Source organism: Halichoeres trimaculatus, unplaced genomic scaffold (genome assembly GCF_033239565.1).
Source record: "Halichoeres trimaculatus isolate MK-OKI-2021-1 unplaced genomic scaffold, fHalTri1.1 fHalTri1_scaffold_21, whole genome shotgun sequence".
In the NCBI taxonomy this organism is placed as follows: Eukaryota; Metazoa; Chordata; class Actinopteri; order Labriformes; family Labridae; genus Halichoeres; species Halichoeres trimaculatus.
In genome coordinates, this window is record NW_027437199.1 from 8716895 (window position 1) to 8735182 (window position 18288).

At 39.8% G+C, this 18288-nt stretch overlaps 3 protein-coding genes across 4 annotated transcripts; 2 read left to right on the forward strand and 1 right to left on the reverse strand.

The window, feature by feature from the left end:
• The first annotated feature begins 5 nt into the window (after nucleotides 1-5).
• On the forward strand, nucleotides 6-4303 carry dram1 (DNA-damage regulated autophagy modulator 1). Its single transcript, XM_074698827.1, has 7 exons — nucleotides 6-394; nucleotides 726-793; nucleotides 1029-1171; nucleotides 1251-1428; nucleotides 1596-1654; nucleotides 2998-3090; nucleotides 3179-4303. Exons 1-7 carry the CDS (start codon nucleotides 264-266, stop codon nucleotides 3227-3229), a joined length of 723 nt encoding a protein of 240 aa, XP_074554928.1. The 5' UTR covers nucleotides 6-263; the 3' UTR covers nucleotides 3230-4303.
• Nucleotides 4304-5083: 780 nt separating this feature from the next.
• washc3 (WASH complex subunit 3) lies at nucleotides 5084-8448 on the reverse strand. Its single transcript, XM_074698828.1, has 7 exons — nucleotides 8234-8448; nucleotides 7389-7487; nucleotides 7243-7308; nucleotides 7014-7154; nucleotides 6083-6205; nucleotides 5935-5999; nucleotides 5084-5847 (listed from the first exon to the last, which is right to left on the reverse strand). Exons 1-7 carry the CDS (start codon nucleotides 8282-8284, stop codon nucleotides 5748-5750), a joined length of 645 nt encoding a protein of 214 aa, XP_074554929.1. The 5' UTR covers nucleotides 8285-8448; the 3' UTR covers nucleotides 5084-5747.
• Nucleotides 8449-8809: 361 nt separating this feature from the next.
• Nucleotides 8810-15358, forward strand: LOC141810860 (uncharacterized). 2 transcript variants are annotated; one of them, XM_074698697.1, is made up of 9 exons: nucleotides 8810-8956; nucleotides 9456-9658; nucleotides 9735-9836; nucleotides 9913-10008; nucleotides 10085-10195; nucleotides 10293-10410; nucleotides 10494-11238; nucleotides 12235-12290; nucleotides 12382-15358. In XM_074698697.1, exons 1-9 carry the CDS (start codon nucleotides 8848-8850, stop codon nucleotides 13896-13898), a joined length of 3057 nt encoding a protein of 1018 aa, XP_074554798.1. In that variant the 5' UTR covers nucleotides 8810-8847; the 3' UTR covers nucleotides 13899-15358. The 2 variants fall into 2 exon arrangements, with proteins under 2 accessions (XP_074554798.1, XP_074554799.1); XM_074698698.1 differs by lacking the exon at nucleotides 8810-8956 and having other exon boundaries at nucleotides 9643-9658; nucleotides 9918-10008.
• The last annotated feature ends 2930 nt before the right edge of the window (nucleotides 15359-18288 follow it).

An 18288-nucleotide genomic window follows, 5' to 3' on the forward strand; every position in this document is an offset into this window, starting at 1 on the left:
GACGAGCGTAATGATCATTGCGCAGGGGTTTATTGGCAGACAGTCCAAAGGAGTCACTTAAGGGGAAGAGGTCACAGTAAACTATCTGAATCTCTTGTTCAAACCACCATGTGACTGTCGGTTAATGCTCTTCTTCAGTCTTTACAACAGTCGCATAGGATCAGTTCCTGTACCAGTATTTGATCGTAGTGGCTGTGACACTGTATGGCTTCACGCTTGGTCGCCGTAGTGTTTTTGACAGTTTCGCGTAAAATCCATCCAACATGTACTGGTTCATGCAGGGACTCTGCTTTCTGCCAGCGTTTTTAGTCGTCTGGTCCTCGAGTACTTTCGTAGTTTGCTACCTTATTGCTCTTCTCAGAGGTGATGTCGATGTTATATTTCCATTCATAAGGTAAGTTTAATCCAGTTTCTACATTTTGTTTGAGAAAGAAGAACCATGTACCTGCAACAAGTAATGTCTAAGTAAAGAAGCGCACAGTGAAGTTCTATATTCAGTGATTTTACTGGTAACAAAGTTTAGTTTCGTTTTCCTTCGCGTTGACTTGGCTGGTACCCAGACTCCAGCTGCACGTACACACCTCCAGCTTGAGGCTTCATATTTTCACTTCTCCCTTTAAAATTAACTTTTTATTTTAAGAAGAGATTCGCATTTATCTCAAGACCATGAGGTTTGTGATTTACTGTTCTTAGGCTACAGTGTTCATTTCTCTTTGTCTCCTCAGTGACACAGGTGCTGAACCACCAGAAAGTTGTATCTTTGGCCTGATGACATTCATCACTGCATGTGCAGGTAATTTTTAACTCAAAGATATGAACATCTGCAGTGTCACGTCTGTAAGCTGACCCTTTAAGCAACTCTGGGCTTTCCCAAGGGAAGACTTTCCTAAGATGTGCTCACATTTCCTCTTTTCAGGAAAATGAAAGCAGATTTTCGTTCTTTTTATCACAAAGGCTATTTTTACTGTATAAAAAGATGTAGAAGTTCACAAAATGTGTGTTTAATCTTAAATTTTACCTTCCTGCAGGAATAGCCACTATTTATTCCAGGTACAAGTTTGTGGAGAAGCTGAGCGAGGAAACTCGAGTTGTGAACCCATGTCTGAATAAAAGTGCTCTTTACATTGGGTTGCTCTCCTGTTTGGGCATGTGTATTGTTGCAACCTTCCAGGTAGGTCGTTTACATGTCAATACATATGAATATCATGTCTTATAAAGGTGAATTATTGGTGTAAGGTTTGTGTTTGCAGGAAATTGCAGAGACGAAACCTCATGATGCAGGAGCACTGCTTTTCTTTGTTACTGGAGTCACCTACATCGTCCTGCAGACTGTCATTTCATATCAAGCCTTTCCATTTGGGGCCTCCATGACCGTGATTCGAGTCCGATTGTGCATCTCCATCCTTGCTACTTTGGCATTTTTCCCCAGTATCCTTTCACAGAAGTTGAAAATGTTAGCCTTTCCTGGTGTTTGCTCATTTATTACTCATGCTTTATTGTCATTACCAGTAAGTTACTCACTAATGGTCCTGTAATACACTTAGTCACAGATGTCATCCATTGTTAAACACGACTTTCCTTAGAGAATAATTCAGCTGTCGTCTGTGCATTCTTTGTGAAACAAACTGAACTGCACAGAGATCCTGCAGATAAGGTAAGACAGTTAACCACAATGTTGTTTTTTTCATCCAAAAGTTCCAGATGGAGTTAATAAATACATTTTTTATTGATAATGTATTATATATGTAGATAAAAATAAACATGAACATTCGATCTAGCGCAGTTATTCCACACATTAACCACCTCCAACTTGTCATTCATAACACCTTGAAGTGTTAAAACTGAGAAGTTCTGAAATGCAGTCATCAAGTCAGCAAGAAGTGGAAACATCTGAAGAGATGTGTATGTGGTTTTAATATGCACAGGTACTTTTGAGCTACTTAAGAGACAAAATGCTAAGCTAAAGTCATCAAACATTGAACGAAAGTTACTTTGATTAAAAACAGCTAGCTGAAAGAAAACAAAAATGGAGGCATTGAGTTAAAAATGTCAACATCTTATAATGTTTTAAATTAGAAGGAGCATCTGTAAAATGTAGCTGATGCAGAAGTGCTAGAAACTGCAGTTCCTCGAGTGTCCACTTGAGACTTCCTCCAGTCGAACCCCAAAAAACCCTCAAACACACCAACTAAAAAATAAAAGAAAATTTCTCAAACAGCAAACACTACAACTCTGTAAGCAAAGAAGCTTAGCCTGCCACAACCTAGCCTCTTTTCTCAGTTATACATGTTATCTACTCAGCATTTCTAATTTGGTTAAAAACTCTGTATCAGAAACAAATGGATGATGTCACAGAGACCACGTCAACAGTCAAAACAGTTTGACTATTAAGGTTTAGTAAGCATTTTATGAACTCCTTTGCTTTAAGAATTAAATGCTTCTCTTAAAGTTATAACAACTCTTTGCTAACAATGAAAATAGATTATAGTTTTGGCTAAAAGTACAATAATTTTCTATTAGTTGTAGAAAACTCTGAACATGCTCGATTAGTAGCTAAAATTGTGAGCTAAAGGAAAAATGGCTGGAAATTTTCACAAAAAGTTCTAAAATTTTAAATTGTTAGCAAAATGTAGCTAAAAAACGAACACTGTGCTTTAGCCAAAAGTTCATAAGGTAGTATTAAAGTATAAAATTTGCTATAGCAGTAAAAATCAGAATCTGAAGTAATATGTATATTGAGAAAGTTAGCATAAAGTGTTATTTGTTAGAACTGTAAGCTTAAAGCTCAACTGTGTCAACATTTGTGAGTGTATAAATTAGCACAAACGCCACTTATACTGTTTTTTTGAGATGTAAGTGGGACATTTTTTGTGAGCATTAGCTGAAAAATAATCCATCTTGAGGATAAATTTTGTCTATAAATAAATATTTTTTTAAAATGTAGCCAGTATCTCTTTAATTTGATTTCTGATTGCTGGATTTGTTTTCCTCTTTCAGGACTATCCATATCACCTAGCTAGCGCCGTGTGTGAGTGGATTGTTGCTTTTAGCTTCACATGCTTCTTCTTCACATACATTGATGAATTTAAAGTGAGTATTAATCCAGCAAACATAAATTGTTTTGTCTGTGTATTATGGGTTAAGTTTTTGATCTTTTCTTTTTTGTTATTTCCTGCAGCTCTTTACCTTACAGGTGAAAACAGAGTATGAGGGGTACTCAAACTCGTGACCAATCTGCAGCTGACAGAAAAACTTTCTACCAGTGTTTTTACATCTCAAAAGTATGTGCTGCATTTATGTTTGTAAAGCCTTTTGCTCGTGCATTTTTTGTACTCCACATGATTGTCCGTTTTATACCACTTGACTGAATTTTTTTTGAGCACTTTGTCTTTATTTATATTTGTCTGGCAGTAATAGTGGCGTTATAAGGGAAAAAAACTGACCACAACCTTTGTCTTCAAACTTTTTATAGTCTTAGAAGATTTTATAAGTGTCTTTATTGCTCACTGTATTCAACTGGAGTTCACTTTGCACTTTGTCCGTGATTGCCCCACCAGCGTGTCGTTGTGTCAGACCTGTGACCACTAATAAGAGAAGTTCATCACACAGTGAACACATGATTGCTGTATGTTTTTCAATGGGAAATTCACTCCGGCTGAAGTTCCTCCCTCGGGACTTTGTGGTTTTATGTGCTTAATTACAAAAGTGATGAAATCAAACTGAGTAATCTCTCACAGATCCTGTTTTTGGAAGGTTTTTGTGATGAAATCTGGCATAAAGCAAGAAGATGAATCAAATCCTTTTACTTTCTTTACCAAACTTTGAACAGTTGAGGTGACAAACTTTGAAGAAAAAGTTTGATGTACTGTAACTTTAAACAATAGCAAGCGATCTATATCTTTTAACACTGCTACAGGCTTCAACAGTGCAGCTATAGATGGGATTTTGAATGCGTTAACTGCCTTGACAGAGCACATAAATAAGAAAAAGGCCACTCCATGATGTTTCTCAGGGCAGGTTTAATGACTCAAATATAATGAAGAAGATTAGAAGGTTAATACAGGAAAGACGTCCTAAGTTTGTCCATTGTCCAAGAGACAACTTTAGCATGGTTCCCTAAAGAGACAATCTCCTGCCTTTAAGAGTAAGAAGACATAATGGAGTCATATAAATGCTACAAACATGTATCATTTTTTAAAGGGAATTTATTTGTAATTCACTGACTGTTGATTGGTACTATTTTGACATGTAATGTACAGATCATGTTGCACTGCTGAGCTGTGAAATAAAACTGAACCTTTTTTAACAAAATGCTGAAAAACACTTCCTCACTGTTGTTTTTCCAGTCATGTCAAATCTATCCGACGAAAACTCAGAATTTGACCCTTTTCCTCTGCTCCCACATGTTTTACTCTAACTCAGCATCTTGGAGAATGTGGACTCGAGTGCTCCTGGTGCATGTAAGGACAACTTGGCACAACCGACACAGAAAAATCCCTCTGTTTACATTTTTGCGATTAGGTTTGAGATTCAAAGCTCTGATAGGGCTCAATTTAACAGTAAACAGATACAGACAAGTGGAAAAAGTAGTCCTTTGGATCAGTTGTTAGCTTTCAGGGCAAGAGAAGGACTACTATCTACCTCAATATGATCCTGCTTTACTGTTTTAATTCACATTCAGCTCAATTTGATGCACAGACGGAAAGTCAGCAACTTTACTTTAGAAGCCAAAGAAACAACAGCACCTGTCAAATTTCCCAAAACTTCAATGTTGGCATTTTGTCTTTACTCAGCCAGTCCTTGCAATATCCAAACTGCAATGGTCAAAGTTGCAACTCCCACTATAAAATATGAAGCTAGTGTGAAAGTGCTAAAAACTGCAGCTCACCGTTTAATGAATAACTGTGTGAGATTGATTTGAAATGTGTGAGAAACAAGTATTTAATACAGCTTTGTGGAAATGCCCAGTGGTTTGAGAGAAAAAAACATAAACTCCAAGAAGGCATTAATGTGAGTTCCTCCTTCTCCAACATGGCCTCAAAAACCTCAAAAAAGAGCCAAAAAATGCCACAAGTTGGCAAAGTATGCTTCTATTCAATTAGTTTATTATACACTGTATTAAGACATTTTTTTAACTTAAAATGTTAGCAAGCTAAAGAAAAACATTAGTTTTTCTGCTCTGATGCAAAAAAAAGAAAGAAACAGGCAACATGGAGCATCCAGTCAATAAACAAGAAGCTGAAATAATCCTGGAGCAATAATTTATAAACATTCATGAGATTGACAGCTGATCTTTTGAGAGGGTGGGAAGTCACATGCTTAAGAAATGATGAAACTTGTCTTGTGACGTACAATATTTTCACACTGTCTTTAACACCGAGGTACAATTTATGAGTTCAACATTCAAAGCATCCAACAAACATGTTTTTTTTTTCATTTCAAAATGGTAATCACTTAAATTTCTTTCAGTACAAAAAGTACTTGCTACTGCAAAGGATGACTGCTAATATCAAGAAGATTTTCCTTCCTTTAAACAGTGACTGTTTGTTAAAAAGGCTAAATGTATCAAAATGGAGGTCACTAATGTACTGTTTCAGCTCACACTGGTTTGATTCCTTCGCTTCAGGCACTTGCATTTGCACCCTCTCAGTTTTTTACAGGCACGGCTACATCTGAGTTCAGGCGTACACAGAGTCACACGGTCTTTACAGGGAGCTCTTTGAGATGAAGGAGACAGCTGTGAGATGTCAGTCGCTGAAAGATGATTCGCTGTCCGAACTGGTGGCAGCTACATCTTGATCTTCGCCACCTCCTGTTGCTCCGTCTGGCACGGGCGCATCAGGTGTGCTGAGGTCAAAGAAGTGGTGATCAGTGTCATGAAATGTGTTTAACAAATCTACATGTCGGGAGATTTATGTGTCATAAATCACTCACTCCAGCAGGTTAGGATCCAGACCCTCCAAAACCATTTTATTCCTTATGGCCATAACTGGAACTCCCTGTCAGAGAAAACAACATATATTTAACTAGAGGTAGCAGTGGTAAGTTTCAAATCCTCATACATTTTCAGAGCAGGTCTTACCACTTGAACCATTTTCAAATATCGTGCATATCTGTGGTCCTTAGCCACCGTCATCACATTCTCTGCAGCTGCATTCTCCTCTATTGTGTCTGGTATTGTCGGCTCCGGTGTGGTCTGAACAGGCTGCGTCAGGAAATAGAAAACAAAAGAAGTAAATGATTTGTGATGAAGTTTGGAAAGCAAGCACAGGATATCAAATGATTTTTTATTTTCATTTTGTGGATGTCACTCTTTAGGTGGACTTGTTCTGAAATGTTTTTTTTTGGTAAATGTGTGTTTCTTTGTTACAAAGTGTAATAAATCGTTAACCAGAAGACGGCATGTCAAGCTGCTTTTCTGCTTCTTCTCTCATAAAGGAGATAAGTGAATCCTATTTCTATGGTCCTTCGTGCTTTTGAGGCACAAAGGCAGCTTTGCACGCCATCTTCTGGCTGATAGCAGCAATCAACTTTTAGATTTGAGCTTAAGATTGCTAAAAAGTTATCTCTTATCTCAGGAAAAACATGCTTTATTTTTTTTTCCCAAGATATGGAGATAAATAAGACAAGATCTCAAGAAAATTACTGCAATTATCTTGTTATCTTATCTTACCTTGTCAAATATCAAGGCTTATTAAAATGAGTTTCAATTTTGTCGTGTCAGGCCACATGAGGGGGCCAGTATCCATCTCTGACAACGTCCTAAATTTCAGACTGACACGCACCTGGTTGTTACCTTTCTTTAAATGTTTGAATGGTCTGTGTGGATGGTATAACCAAGATTTAAAGAAAAAAAACTTTTGGATAAATTAAGTTGTCTGACTCTCAAACTATTCCTTTAAGGACAAAATGCATATTTGCAAAACTTTGAATAAGACCTAAACCAAGGACTTGGCTCTGCATCAAATATTTAATTCTAGATATGTTTGTCTTTGTATAGTCCTTGCACTTACCTCAGGGGGAGGCAGGGTTGCTGCAGCTGGACCATCTGTTTGGCTCTGAATGGAGGTGGTGGGTCCATTAGCCTGAGCAGGTTGCTGCTGACTGGGTCCAGCATCTATTGTGACATCTTCCAGCCCAGGAATGGAGGACAGCTGCCCACAGTATCACAATTGATACATGATTAGCGCATGGACATTGCACGAATACAGCTGCAGAAAAAAAAACTACCAAGAAACTCACCTTTGCTTCCAAAATGCACAGGGTGGTTTCAATTTGTTGTATGCGGAGTGAAATGTTTGATAGTTTCTGTGGGGAAGGAAAAGATATCTCAGGAACAGCTTCAGAGGTTTTGTGTTTAAGAGAGCAGTACATGTGGACATACAAACCTCTTCGCAAACTGTGGAAAAGCGGTTCAGGAATCGAACTGTGTGCGCAACAAACTGGTTGAGATATGCAACAATTCTTCTCTGTTGAATCGCAGGGACCTGAAGGAAACACAGGTTAATCAGATATAGGCATTTAAAGGCTATAGGAACTGAAGAAATTTTGTACTTTTTATCAAAATAACAACATTTTAAACCCAGTTTACATAGAACCTCTTCAATTAAGACATTGTTTTAAAGTTATTTTTTGAGTATAATCCTGAAATAAATATTCATAAAGAATGCATTTCTTTTCAATCAAGTACTGGTCATTTTAAACATCACCTGGCATGAACCAAACATTTGCTTTTGCTTAATACAAGCACAATACATGCAGATTGGTTTAAATTGCAAAAAGCAGGCTTCTAACGACCTATAAAATATAAAACAGGTGGTTTGATTTTTGATTTTCTGACACCATAATCTTCTGTTAGTTTTGTCATCCAACCAGCAAACTTGTGTAGCATCTGTTCATTTCTACAACTAAGGATTTGATCAGTTTATCTCTATCATTCGCGCCATTACTGCTTTCAAAGTGTGGTGCCAAACTTATGTGGAAAAACTACTACATTTAACCCCTAACAATTGAGAAAAACAAATACGACCCCTTTGCTTCTTTGATGTTGACTTGCTAAAGCTGATACGGTTATTTCTGGCACTTGTATTTCTTTAACATTGTGATCTTCTAGATAGTTAATCTATTACCATGTGTCAGCGCTCCTTTTTACTGATTCGTCTCATTTTATCAGCAATGAGCAGATCGTTTACCAGCTAGCTTACGGTTTGTGTGAACTCTACTGAGTACAAACCTTTGTGAGATCAACACCGGACCCAACAATCGGCAGCCCGTCTTCGTCCATTGTGTATTCTGAATCGTCTTGTTAATCAAAGAGATATTTCAGTTAAAAAGCTTATTTTTTTTCCCTCAAACGAGCCAGAAATAGGGAGATTAAGACATCTTCAGTGAATGTTTCATGTGACTCTGGACTGTGACTGCGTCGTGACGTCACATGCGTCAGGGGGGTACTTCCTGTCTTGGCCATACTAAAAAAAATATTACAAAGAAATATATATATATATTATTATTATTACTAAATAAGCTTTAAGTACCAGAATAACTGGGAAAAAACTATGTTGGCAGTTGGCGTTCTCTTAAAAAATTGTTTTAGTAACCAAAATGTTTTCATAGCTGAAAAGAAAATCTAAAAAGGTTAATAAAATTTTCAGTCACGAACATTTGAACATATGGAGGACGTATAAAAATTATCTTACACGTTAGTTTGATGTAAGATCAAAAACTGTGAACTCAAAACTGGTCGAAATAGAAGAAAAATAAAAAAATAAAAAACCCGCAAGCTTTTATTTTGAAAGAGGAAACACTGTAGGCGAGTTGAGGAAACGGGCGCTTGCGTGCTATTAGCGCATGCTAGCCGGAATAGTCTTAAAAGATCTTTTTTTTAAATTAATTTATGAACGCCACATAAATAAAATTTCACTAATGGAGGTTAGCAGATCAACAGAGAACTTAAGTGGTATGTATTTTTATAGTTTCCCCCTGTAATTTGAAGGAAGCTGTGTTCATTTGACTCTTATAGCCTGCGGGACCCGTCTATTTAATGAAAACGCGTCTACAATAAACTGCCAGCCTGTTGTAATTGAATTACAGATCATGAGATTTTTAATGCGATATTTATCAATTTTACGCATGATACTTAATTGGTCGTAAATATTATAAAAGCCACGGAGACATCAACGCTGCACGAGTTTATAATGTCTATGTTTATATTTTTCCAGCAATTATACTGCTTCATAGTCCTATTATATGTTTTTATGTGGATGGATAGTCCGAAATGCATAAACTGGCTAAATGAGAACCCTTTTATTTCCCTGTAGTGTATTTCTATAGTTAACATCTTGTTAAATAAAATCAATGCAGTCAGTAACACTCCTGTCACAAAGATTTTTTACAGGTGTAGTTTTAAAGCGAATTGATGCCCCCAACTGATCATCTCTATTATTACACTGCTCCAGACCAAAGTCTGCCTCTTCCATCCCTTCGCCTCCTGGTGCCCCCACTGCAGCTCCTCTCTGCAGCTATGTGGCAGCTGGCGAAGCAGAAAGATGTGATGAACTACGAGAAGATCCAGGAGTTTGTGTTCATGGTGACCGAGGCGGTCCCTGGACTCATCAACCACAGACAGAGAGCCCAGTTAATCCTGGGTCTACGGGCGAGGGTGAGTTGCTGTTTTCAAGGAAAATCTCACATGATCACTGAAATAACTTCACTACATTATTTTGTTGATGTTTCAGTTGATTCTGGAGCTTTGCAAAGGCTCAACACGGGGTTGTGTTGATTCTCAAATGATCCAGAGCTTCTTGGAAAAACTCCCAGTGACATCTACACAGACAGATGTGAGTACAGTGCATCAAAAACTTGTAGAAATAAATGATAATAATCATTCAGTGACACCAATTCTTTTTGTGGCAGTACAGGGATGTGGAAGTGAAGACAGCAGAGGCCACTTTTATCGCACTTGTTCAGAGTCTTCTCAAAGATCCAGTTGAGAGAGCATATTTCTTCCAGGTGAGACAGATTTTAATCTTTTGTCAGCTTGAGAAATCTCCAAAAGAGCCTCTTTTAAATTGATGATCTTGTACAGGAGGTGTTTCCAGTAGAGTATGGACCACAATATGACGCTGCCCTTCACGTGTTGCTGTGGGAGCTGCTGTCAAAGCTGGAAAAGCTGCTCCCAGTACCAGACTTGAAACAGGTATTTACTCAGCACATCCAGATGTTTCAAGTTGTTTTATATGTATAATAATGTTCGATTCACACTTTGTTTAAACACATCTGCTCTGCTATTACAGACTGCAGCTTTGCTCGGTGCTGCTCCTTCTGTTTTGGAGGAGTGTGTTCAGTCATCACCTGGAGAGATGAGCTCGATTTTTAAACACTATAGGTGTTTAGGACTGCTGAAAATGCCACGTAAGTTGAGCAGAAAAAAATACATTTTGGTATCAAAATAGTTGTAGAAAATTGCCAGAAGGATTGCTTTTCTCTTTTCGTAGATGGCCCTTCCTCCACCATTGGCAGCTGCATCATGTCTGCGTTATCCATCCCTCCCTCACAGAAGACAAACATCTCAGTCGGACTTGAATCAATCCACAACTATGCTAACGTGCTAAACCCTGTCACTTTTGTGGGAACAGAGCAGTATAGCGTTGTTGCTGTGTATACTGAAGTGGAAGTTGGAGCGTCTGAAGTCCATGAAGAAATCGTGGAGTCTGGCGGGGTGCAGGTTCAGACGGACTTCTACGAAGAAGAGATTGAAGCCATGAATGCTGAGAACGCCTGTAGCGAGGAGGCCGGCAGCATGAGGGCAGAGGACATGAGTGAAGCTGTGGATGTGGCGAAAGCTCTAGAGACTCTGGCAAAAACATTTGCTCTGAGGAAAGAGAGTCTCAGTCAAGATGGACAAACAGGAAAGAGTAACGACTCAAGTAACGGTGAGCTTGAGTCAGTAAATGTGCTAGCAGAAGAAATCGAGAGGCAAAGAGAAAACAATGCTGAAGAGATGGTGGAGGATGGAAAACATGGAGTTACTGAGAGAATTGTGAACTCTTGTGTAGACACAAAGGATAATTATGAAGCTTTTTCTGCCAATGAGGACATGCCAGAGGAAGATCCAATCTCTGAAACACAGCAGTCTCCCTCTTCAGCTAATGTGCACCAGTCGATTCAGCCACACGGGAAGACCTCGGGCAGCTGTCAGATCCCTCACAGAGACAAAAAGTCATCTGAAGAAGTGATAATGTAAGCCATCCTTTCAGAAGTATCTTCAAAACACTTTTTTTTTTTTGCTTCTGAAATGCATTGAAAATTAATTTATTGTGTGGAGAAGCCTCTTTGATGTCCCTAAATATGAAGCCAACAGACTCTTAGCTTAGCTAAGCATTTTTACAGGAACCAGAGGAGTGTCACATGAAAGCATCTCCCAGGCAACAGTTAACACATCCCATGTGGTCCCGTGAAACAGTTGTGCAGATTTACTGTTTGTTTGTCTTGGTTGGTGGTTTGCTAAGTTATGGGAGAAAATTAGGGCCTCTGGAAAAAATTGGAGCATGAAGCCAGAATTTTCTTTTCAGATTTTTATTATTCAGGTTTCGAAGTCAGAATCCTAAAAAAACAAGCTAAATTTTGGATTTTTTTTCTTTGAGAGCTCGAAAAAAATCAGCGAATCAATCAGAGAATCAGCGCTCGACTTTGTCAAATTTCTTAGAGAAAAAAAAGCCATAACTCTGATTTCAATTTTTGAATTCTTGGAAAGATGAGATTTATAGTATTTATGTCAGAATTTAGAAATTTTGGTCAAAATATGAGAATCCAGTTTTGTTCTGTTTTTTTTTTTTTTTTTTTGTTTAATTCTGGGAACTCATTCTTCTGTGCAAAGAAGTCAGAATTCTTAGATTTGAGTCTGAAATATGAGAATCAAGTCAGAATTTTTCTTTTTTTCAGACTCTGACGATAAAAGTCTTTGGACAAAGAAGTCAGAGATCTGATATTCAAATCAGAATTTATGACTTTTTAAAAAATTTGAATCACAAAAATACGATTTTAGAGTCAGAAAACACGACAGTTTTTCAAGCCTGATCTACAATAATAATAATAAAAACAGTGTTGCTCAACCTCTTCCTTGCTAAGCTCATCAAAAACTGGCCTTCGTTTCATAGCTCAGACTCGGGGACAAAACAGTTATTCTGTTAAAGAAGCTAAATAAAACCTGTTATCTATTTGTCGAATCCTCATCAGGAACAGATCTGATGTACCTGTGGCCCCCTCTGTCATAGCCATCAAAGGAGTTGAAGGTAATTTTAACACAAAGTGGAGAATCCCAGAATATTGGACATTTTTTTAATGAAGTCTGTTTTTCTCACATCTTTATCTGTTTATTTGAAGGTCATTCAGTTGACATGACGTCCATCATCTTCACCTGCTCACAGTGTCCCTTCCACCGCTCAGATGAAAACAGTCCTCCTCACTTCCACATGCAGAACATTCGCACTGAAGAGTACAAGACTCTCTCTGGAGCAAAGATTACACCATCTCCTTCCAGCACGGATGAAATTTTTACGTCTATTAAACTGTTTCCAAAAAGAAACACAAATAACGGGACGGAAGAGGAGTCAGAGGATCAAAACAAAGTCAGCGTGTCTCCGTCTCAGAACAGGCAGAAGGCTCTAACCTGTGAGACGTGCAGTAAGACTTTCACAAGGACTTCAGATGTCAGGAGGCACCAGCTCACCCACACTGGGGAGAGACCATTTCACTGCTCGCGGTGCGACCGAACCTTCCAGCACTCGTGGGACCTGGCCAAGCATGAGAGCAAACATCACGGCGTGGACATTTCTTTTACCTGCCAGGTGTGCGGGAGCTCCTTCGCTAATCTCCGCGCTCTCACTGTCCACCACAAGAAGTCTCACTCACAGGAGAGTGAGCTGCCCCAGATCTGCTCCATCTGCAGCCGCAGCTTCCCTACATCCTCTGAGCTCCTTGAGCACAGGAAGTCCCACGTCACTGGAAAGAGCTACATCTGCCAGCAGTGCGGCAGGGGCTTCGACTCCCTGCTAGCACGCTCTCAGCACCGACAGATGCATCAAGTCAAGCGTCAGTTTAAGTGTCCCCACTGTGAGAAGACATACACGAGGAGATCTGATGTGAAACGGCATTTATCCACACACACAGGAGAGAGACCACACCGGTGCAGTCAGTGCAGCAAACAGTTCTCGCTGCGCTTTATGCTCATGAAACACCTCCGAGTTCACACGGGAGAACGGCCTTTCCAGTGCTCCCACTGTCCCAAGAGGTTCTCTCTGGTGTCTGTTCTGGCGAGACACGAGAGGATGCACACAGGAGAGAAACCTTTTCTCTGCTCACAGTGTGGGAAGGGCTTTTTGTCACAGGGGGAGCTTTCGAAACATCACAGGTCACACATGGATGACCGACCTTACCCCTGCAATCAGTGCGACAAACGTTTCAAGAGCAAAAAAACCCAACAGGAGCACATCATCTCCCACTCAGGTGCTCGCCCGTACCCCTGCTCCTACTGTGGGAAGGGCTTCACCAAACCATACGCACTCACCAGACACAATCTGATCCACACTGGGGAGAGACCGTTCCCCTGCGGACACTGTGAGAAGACGTTCCTCACTCTCGGCGAGGCGCAGCTGCACCAGCGGATCCACACGGGGGAGAGACCGTATCCCTGCAGCGTCTGCGAGCTGAAGTTCAAGAGCTCGTCGGAGCTGGCTCGACACAAGCGCAGTCACTCTGGGCTGAGGCCGCTGAAGCCGTACTGCGAGCAGTGCATGAAAACATTTGCATCCAAAGCGAAGCTGAAGGAACACATGGAGGCACATAGGCAGGAGGGAGAAGCTGCACAGACTGTGGAGACCATACAAGAACCAAACAGCTAAACCATGCAAAGACCTTTCTTTGTGGTGATTATAAAAACACTTAGACACATTTTAACCTGGTTGCTGCTACTTATCTTGACTTTACTGTTAAATTACAACTGCTAATGCTTCTTCATTCTTAAAAAGATATGTCTTGTAGTAAAAGTTGTTTAAACAGACCATTTTGAGAAATAGTTTTTAATCTTTTAGCTTTCTCCTCTTTTTCTACTTTTTTTAGTCTGTCACTGAGAAAGTAGTTATGTTACCACATTACAAAGTGCTGATTTGAAATGAAGGTCAGTGTTGTTTTTGACAACATGCACTTTTTGTGTTTACAGTCATTGATTTAAAGGAAAAACATACAGGAAAGCAGCAAAAATTAGAGTTAAACAGGATGGATTGACAGTTTGAGATTTTCCAATTTTGTTTTAGGTCCCATTTTGGTGAAATGTGGAATGATGTGCTGCAATCCCCTCTGTCACCAGGAGAGGTCACTGTAGTTGTGACGATCTCTGGGAAGAGTCCTAATTAAATTTGAACTATCCTGCAAAGTGCTTTGGTTTTAAAATGGGCAATAAATTCAAAAAGAAGACAATTTCACAAAGGATAAAAAGTTTTTTATTCCTAAAAAAGCAACAGTAAAGTATTTTTTAACTCCGAAAACTTCATATAAACCTCAGAATCTACATGGAAATACTTACTTTGATGTACAAATTGAAACTCGAGCTAAGGCTGAGATTGATGAACAGCTTGACTTCATCCAGGGTCAAGGTTTTTGTGGTCAAGGGCTTTTAAAAATTAACAGCGAATTAACAAAAAATACTCAATTTTGTTGTTCATCTCATATTGTCATATTTTCTTATTGTTGTAACACTCAAATTAGGTATCTGATCCATCTTAAAAGCTTTTTCTTTTTCAAACAAACTTTCAAGTGAGTGAATTACATGTAAAGTTGAAGTTGCATTTTACCATCTATTCTATTCATATCGGTTAAAAAAAATTCAGTGAATCATTCATGCTGTGATAGACAATCAGCATGGAGATCCTCTGGAGACATGTGATGCTCATTCAACTTGAAAATTTAGGACAAACTGATTCAAAATGAGTGAGTATACAACATTTGTTTTGTTGCATTAGTGTTGTGGGTAGTGAGAGAGAAAGAGACAGAAATGCATCATTCACTTCAATTCAGATAATCTCTTGTGTTTGTACTCAAGCCAGAAGCTGGCTCCCAAAAGTATATGACCCTGTATATGGGCTGTAATATAACCAGCTTCCTGTCGATCACAAACACGTACTCCTTCCCTGAGAGTGGTTGTCCTTGTGTTTAAACTCATGACTCTGGTTTGTGTCAAGCAGTCAATGAGTACCCACGCTGTGCACATGACGCTCATTAAGATAAATACAGTTGAGCGAGAGGAGAGGAGGGATCGTGTTCAGTTTAAGAACATGTGAAATTAAGAGTGTGGTCTTCCTCTAACGTTTGTGTGAATATTAAGAATGATTGAAAGATCAAACATCCCACTAGCGTTCATTCAGAGTGTATCTTTTGTTTCTGAAAGGTCGTCATTCTGTTGTGTTTGTTGTGTGGGTGTGGGGTTGCCATTACCATGTGTGTGTATGTGTGTGTATGTGTGTGTGCGCGCTGGCTGCTTGTTGTAAGTGGGAAACTTATTAGAGCTTCAGAGAAAAGACTAAGAGGATTTTCCATCTTAAGCTCTCACCAACTGTCACAAACAGTCAGTCACCTGGAGGTGATCCCTTTGAGGAGAGTGACCACCCTGCTGTGTGTGTGTGTGTGTGTGAGTGTGTGAGTGAGTGAGTGGAGGGGGAATCCTTTCCACTGCCCGACATGAACAAAAATTTTACTCAAAATCACAAATGTAGGACTTTAGATCCTTGTTGGATCAAAAATGACCAAAGAAAGTTATTTTAAAACCAGATATTATGTGACGCTCAGGCTCTTCCATGCGAGCTTCACTCAACAGCGTCAAAGTACAAGTACATGTTGTTTGATTGTGGGTCTAACCTCAGACTCTGACCCTTTTTTTGGAAGCGGCGTGGTTGCACCAGAGCTTATTTTTGTACAAACTCTTCATGTGTAGCCTCTGTTTTACTCTAATGCACCCATGAGTTAAAAAACAAATTTTACTATGTGGCCTGCATGAAGGACAAACCTGTGATTGAAGCCAACTGATGTTGAGCTGTAAAATATGTTGCTCTCTTTGCACAGCTTGTCTTTGGTCTTCATTCTAATACTGAAATCCTCTTTGTGAAAGGGCCGCTGATAGAAAGCAGGATTAACCCGTGCGTAAAGAGCAGGCAAGACATAAAGAGAGCTCCATGCAGCACCACTCACTGTATTCAACTTGTGGAGAAATGCTCGGGGCGGTGTCTGCTTTCTCCCTCTTATGAGTACAGTTCAGGGCCTCGCTGTGTTAATCTCACCCTTCCATTACCCCCCCTGTGAAAACCTCCTTCAACATATCAAAGACATCAGTGCAACGGCCTCTCCACAACAACAACGCTCCTCTGCTGGCATCATTTCCACGGCGACACCCTCTCTCTGGAAGAATCTCCTAGGTGACGCCCTCCACTGCTGACACGCCTAGAGGTGGCTGGTGCCTTTTTGTAGGCAGGTGCATCCTGTGAGGGGGCAGACGGAGTCGCCTGATGCTGCTCTCTCTTTTATTTCTTCTCTTTGGGAACACCTGTGCAGCAACCGTATCTAATCTGGGAGGCCGACACTGGGACTGGGACTGAGATAAAACTATCTGGGAAACAAGTTTGTTTTGCAATTTGTATCTCTGTAGCTGTCACAGAACTGTGAAGTTCATGAAAATCCAAGAATTCCGTTTGGATGAAAATGTGTGTGGATGATTGCACAGTTTAAGAAGCTGCAAAGCAAAGAAACAGACCCACTGGACTCAGAGACTGACCTTGTACGGACAATGGAGGGGTATGGTTCTGAACACTTCAGTGCTGACTGCAGCCAGCAGGTGGATTATCGCAGAATTGTGGGAGAAACTCAGCCTCCACGTTCCAGTGTGTCATCACGGGAGGGTGAGCTTTACGTCCGACAAACCTCTCACGGTCACGGGCATGAAACTGCAGCCCAGAGGTACAGTGCTACACGCATCCAGGCCGGTCTAGGCCCAGAAAGGTGAGTTCCTTGGGGAGCAAAGAGAACTCTAAGGTACAACTTAAGTTGTATTTGCATGAAAATATGTCAGTTTACTTGAATAGCTTTGCAGACTGTGCAAGATCAAGCAGTCATGACTATTTTCACAACTATCTGCACATGCAACCAGTTTATTTTTTCTTCCTAGGAAGTGTAAGAGCTGTGCAGAAAATATTGCAGATGCTCAAGCTTTTATATAATAATGGCTCTGTCTTTGATTTTAAAAAAAAGCAAGACTAAAAAATAAAGAGTCAAAAAATTTAAACCCTGTGTCAAGTTAAATACTTGTGTTTTCATTAGGCATGCTGTCTGAGGCAGCTCATGTAAATTGGCATCATGCTGTCGGGTCAGCTTACACGTCCACACTCCTGCATTCAGACCTGTTTGCAAATTTCCTTAAAGTTCAATCCCCTGCTTTGGATGACAAACTTCATTTTGTTTGAAGCCTGTCAATGTAATACTAGTAACAGCAGATGCCAAAACAACTACAGAAAAAAAACTTGTCTGAAGTTGTCAGGTGCTATTTTTAACTCAGCCCCCTTGTGCCCATCTCGTGCGCTCCAACAGTTCTGCAACCCTACATGAAGGCAAGGGTGTACAGCAAGCTGCGGGGAGGATAAACAAGGCTGAATCAAACGCTCAGAATAGCTACAGAGCAGAAAGGAACCACTGACCCATATCTGCGGTGACCCACATTTAATTGGACACAAGTTGGAAACAGATCCCTTTGAGTCACCTTTGCAGACATATCTAGAAAGCCAAAATTATTATAGAACAAGTGAGGACTTAAAGGTTACTGGGCTGCGGGGCAGTTTCTCCATTCAGGGTAATATCTGAAATGCTAGGAAGCCTCTCTCAATGACATATGCTGTAATGTGACAGGGAATGTTAACCCAGTGGGCACACAAACTAATTATGTGCATCTGTAAACTGTACTTTGTAAGTTAAACTAAAAAAAAGACTCTTATCTATTCAATGCATGGCTGCAGTGTTACTGGAGTTGAAGGTGGGGGCAGAATAAATAAACTCTATGACCTCAAGTCTGAATCCCAATCCTGAACATCTAATTGATCATATATCTTTAAAAATCCATTGTAAGCCATTTATTTGAATCCATTCGAATTTATTTGAATGATTTAAGTTTTTAAGTTAAAAAATGAAATCTTACTTAACATTGTTTCTGGTTCCGTGATAAGGCTTTCAAAGGCATGATAAAAGACAGACAGTCAT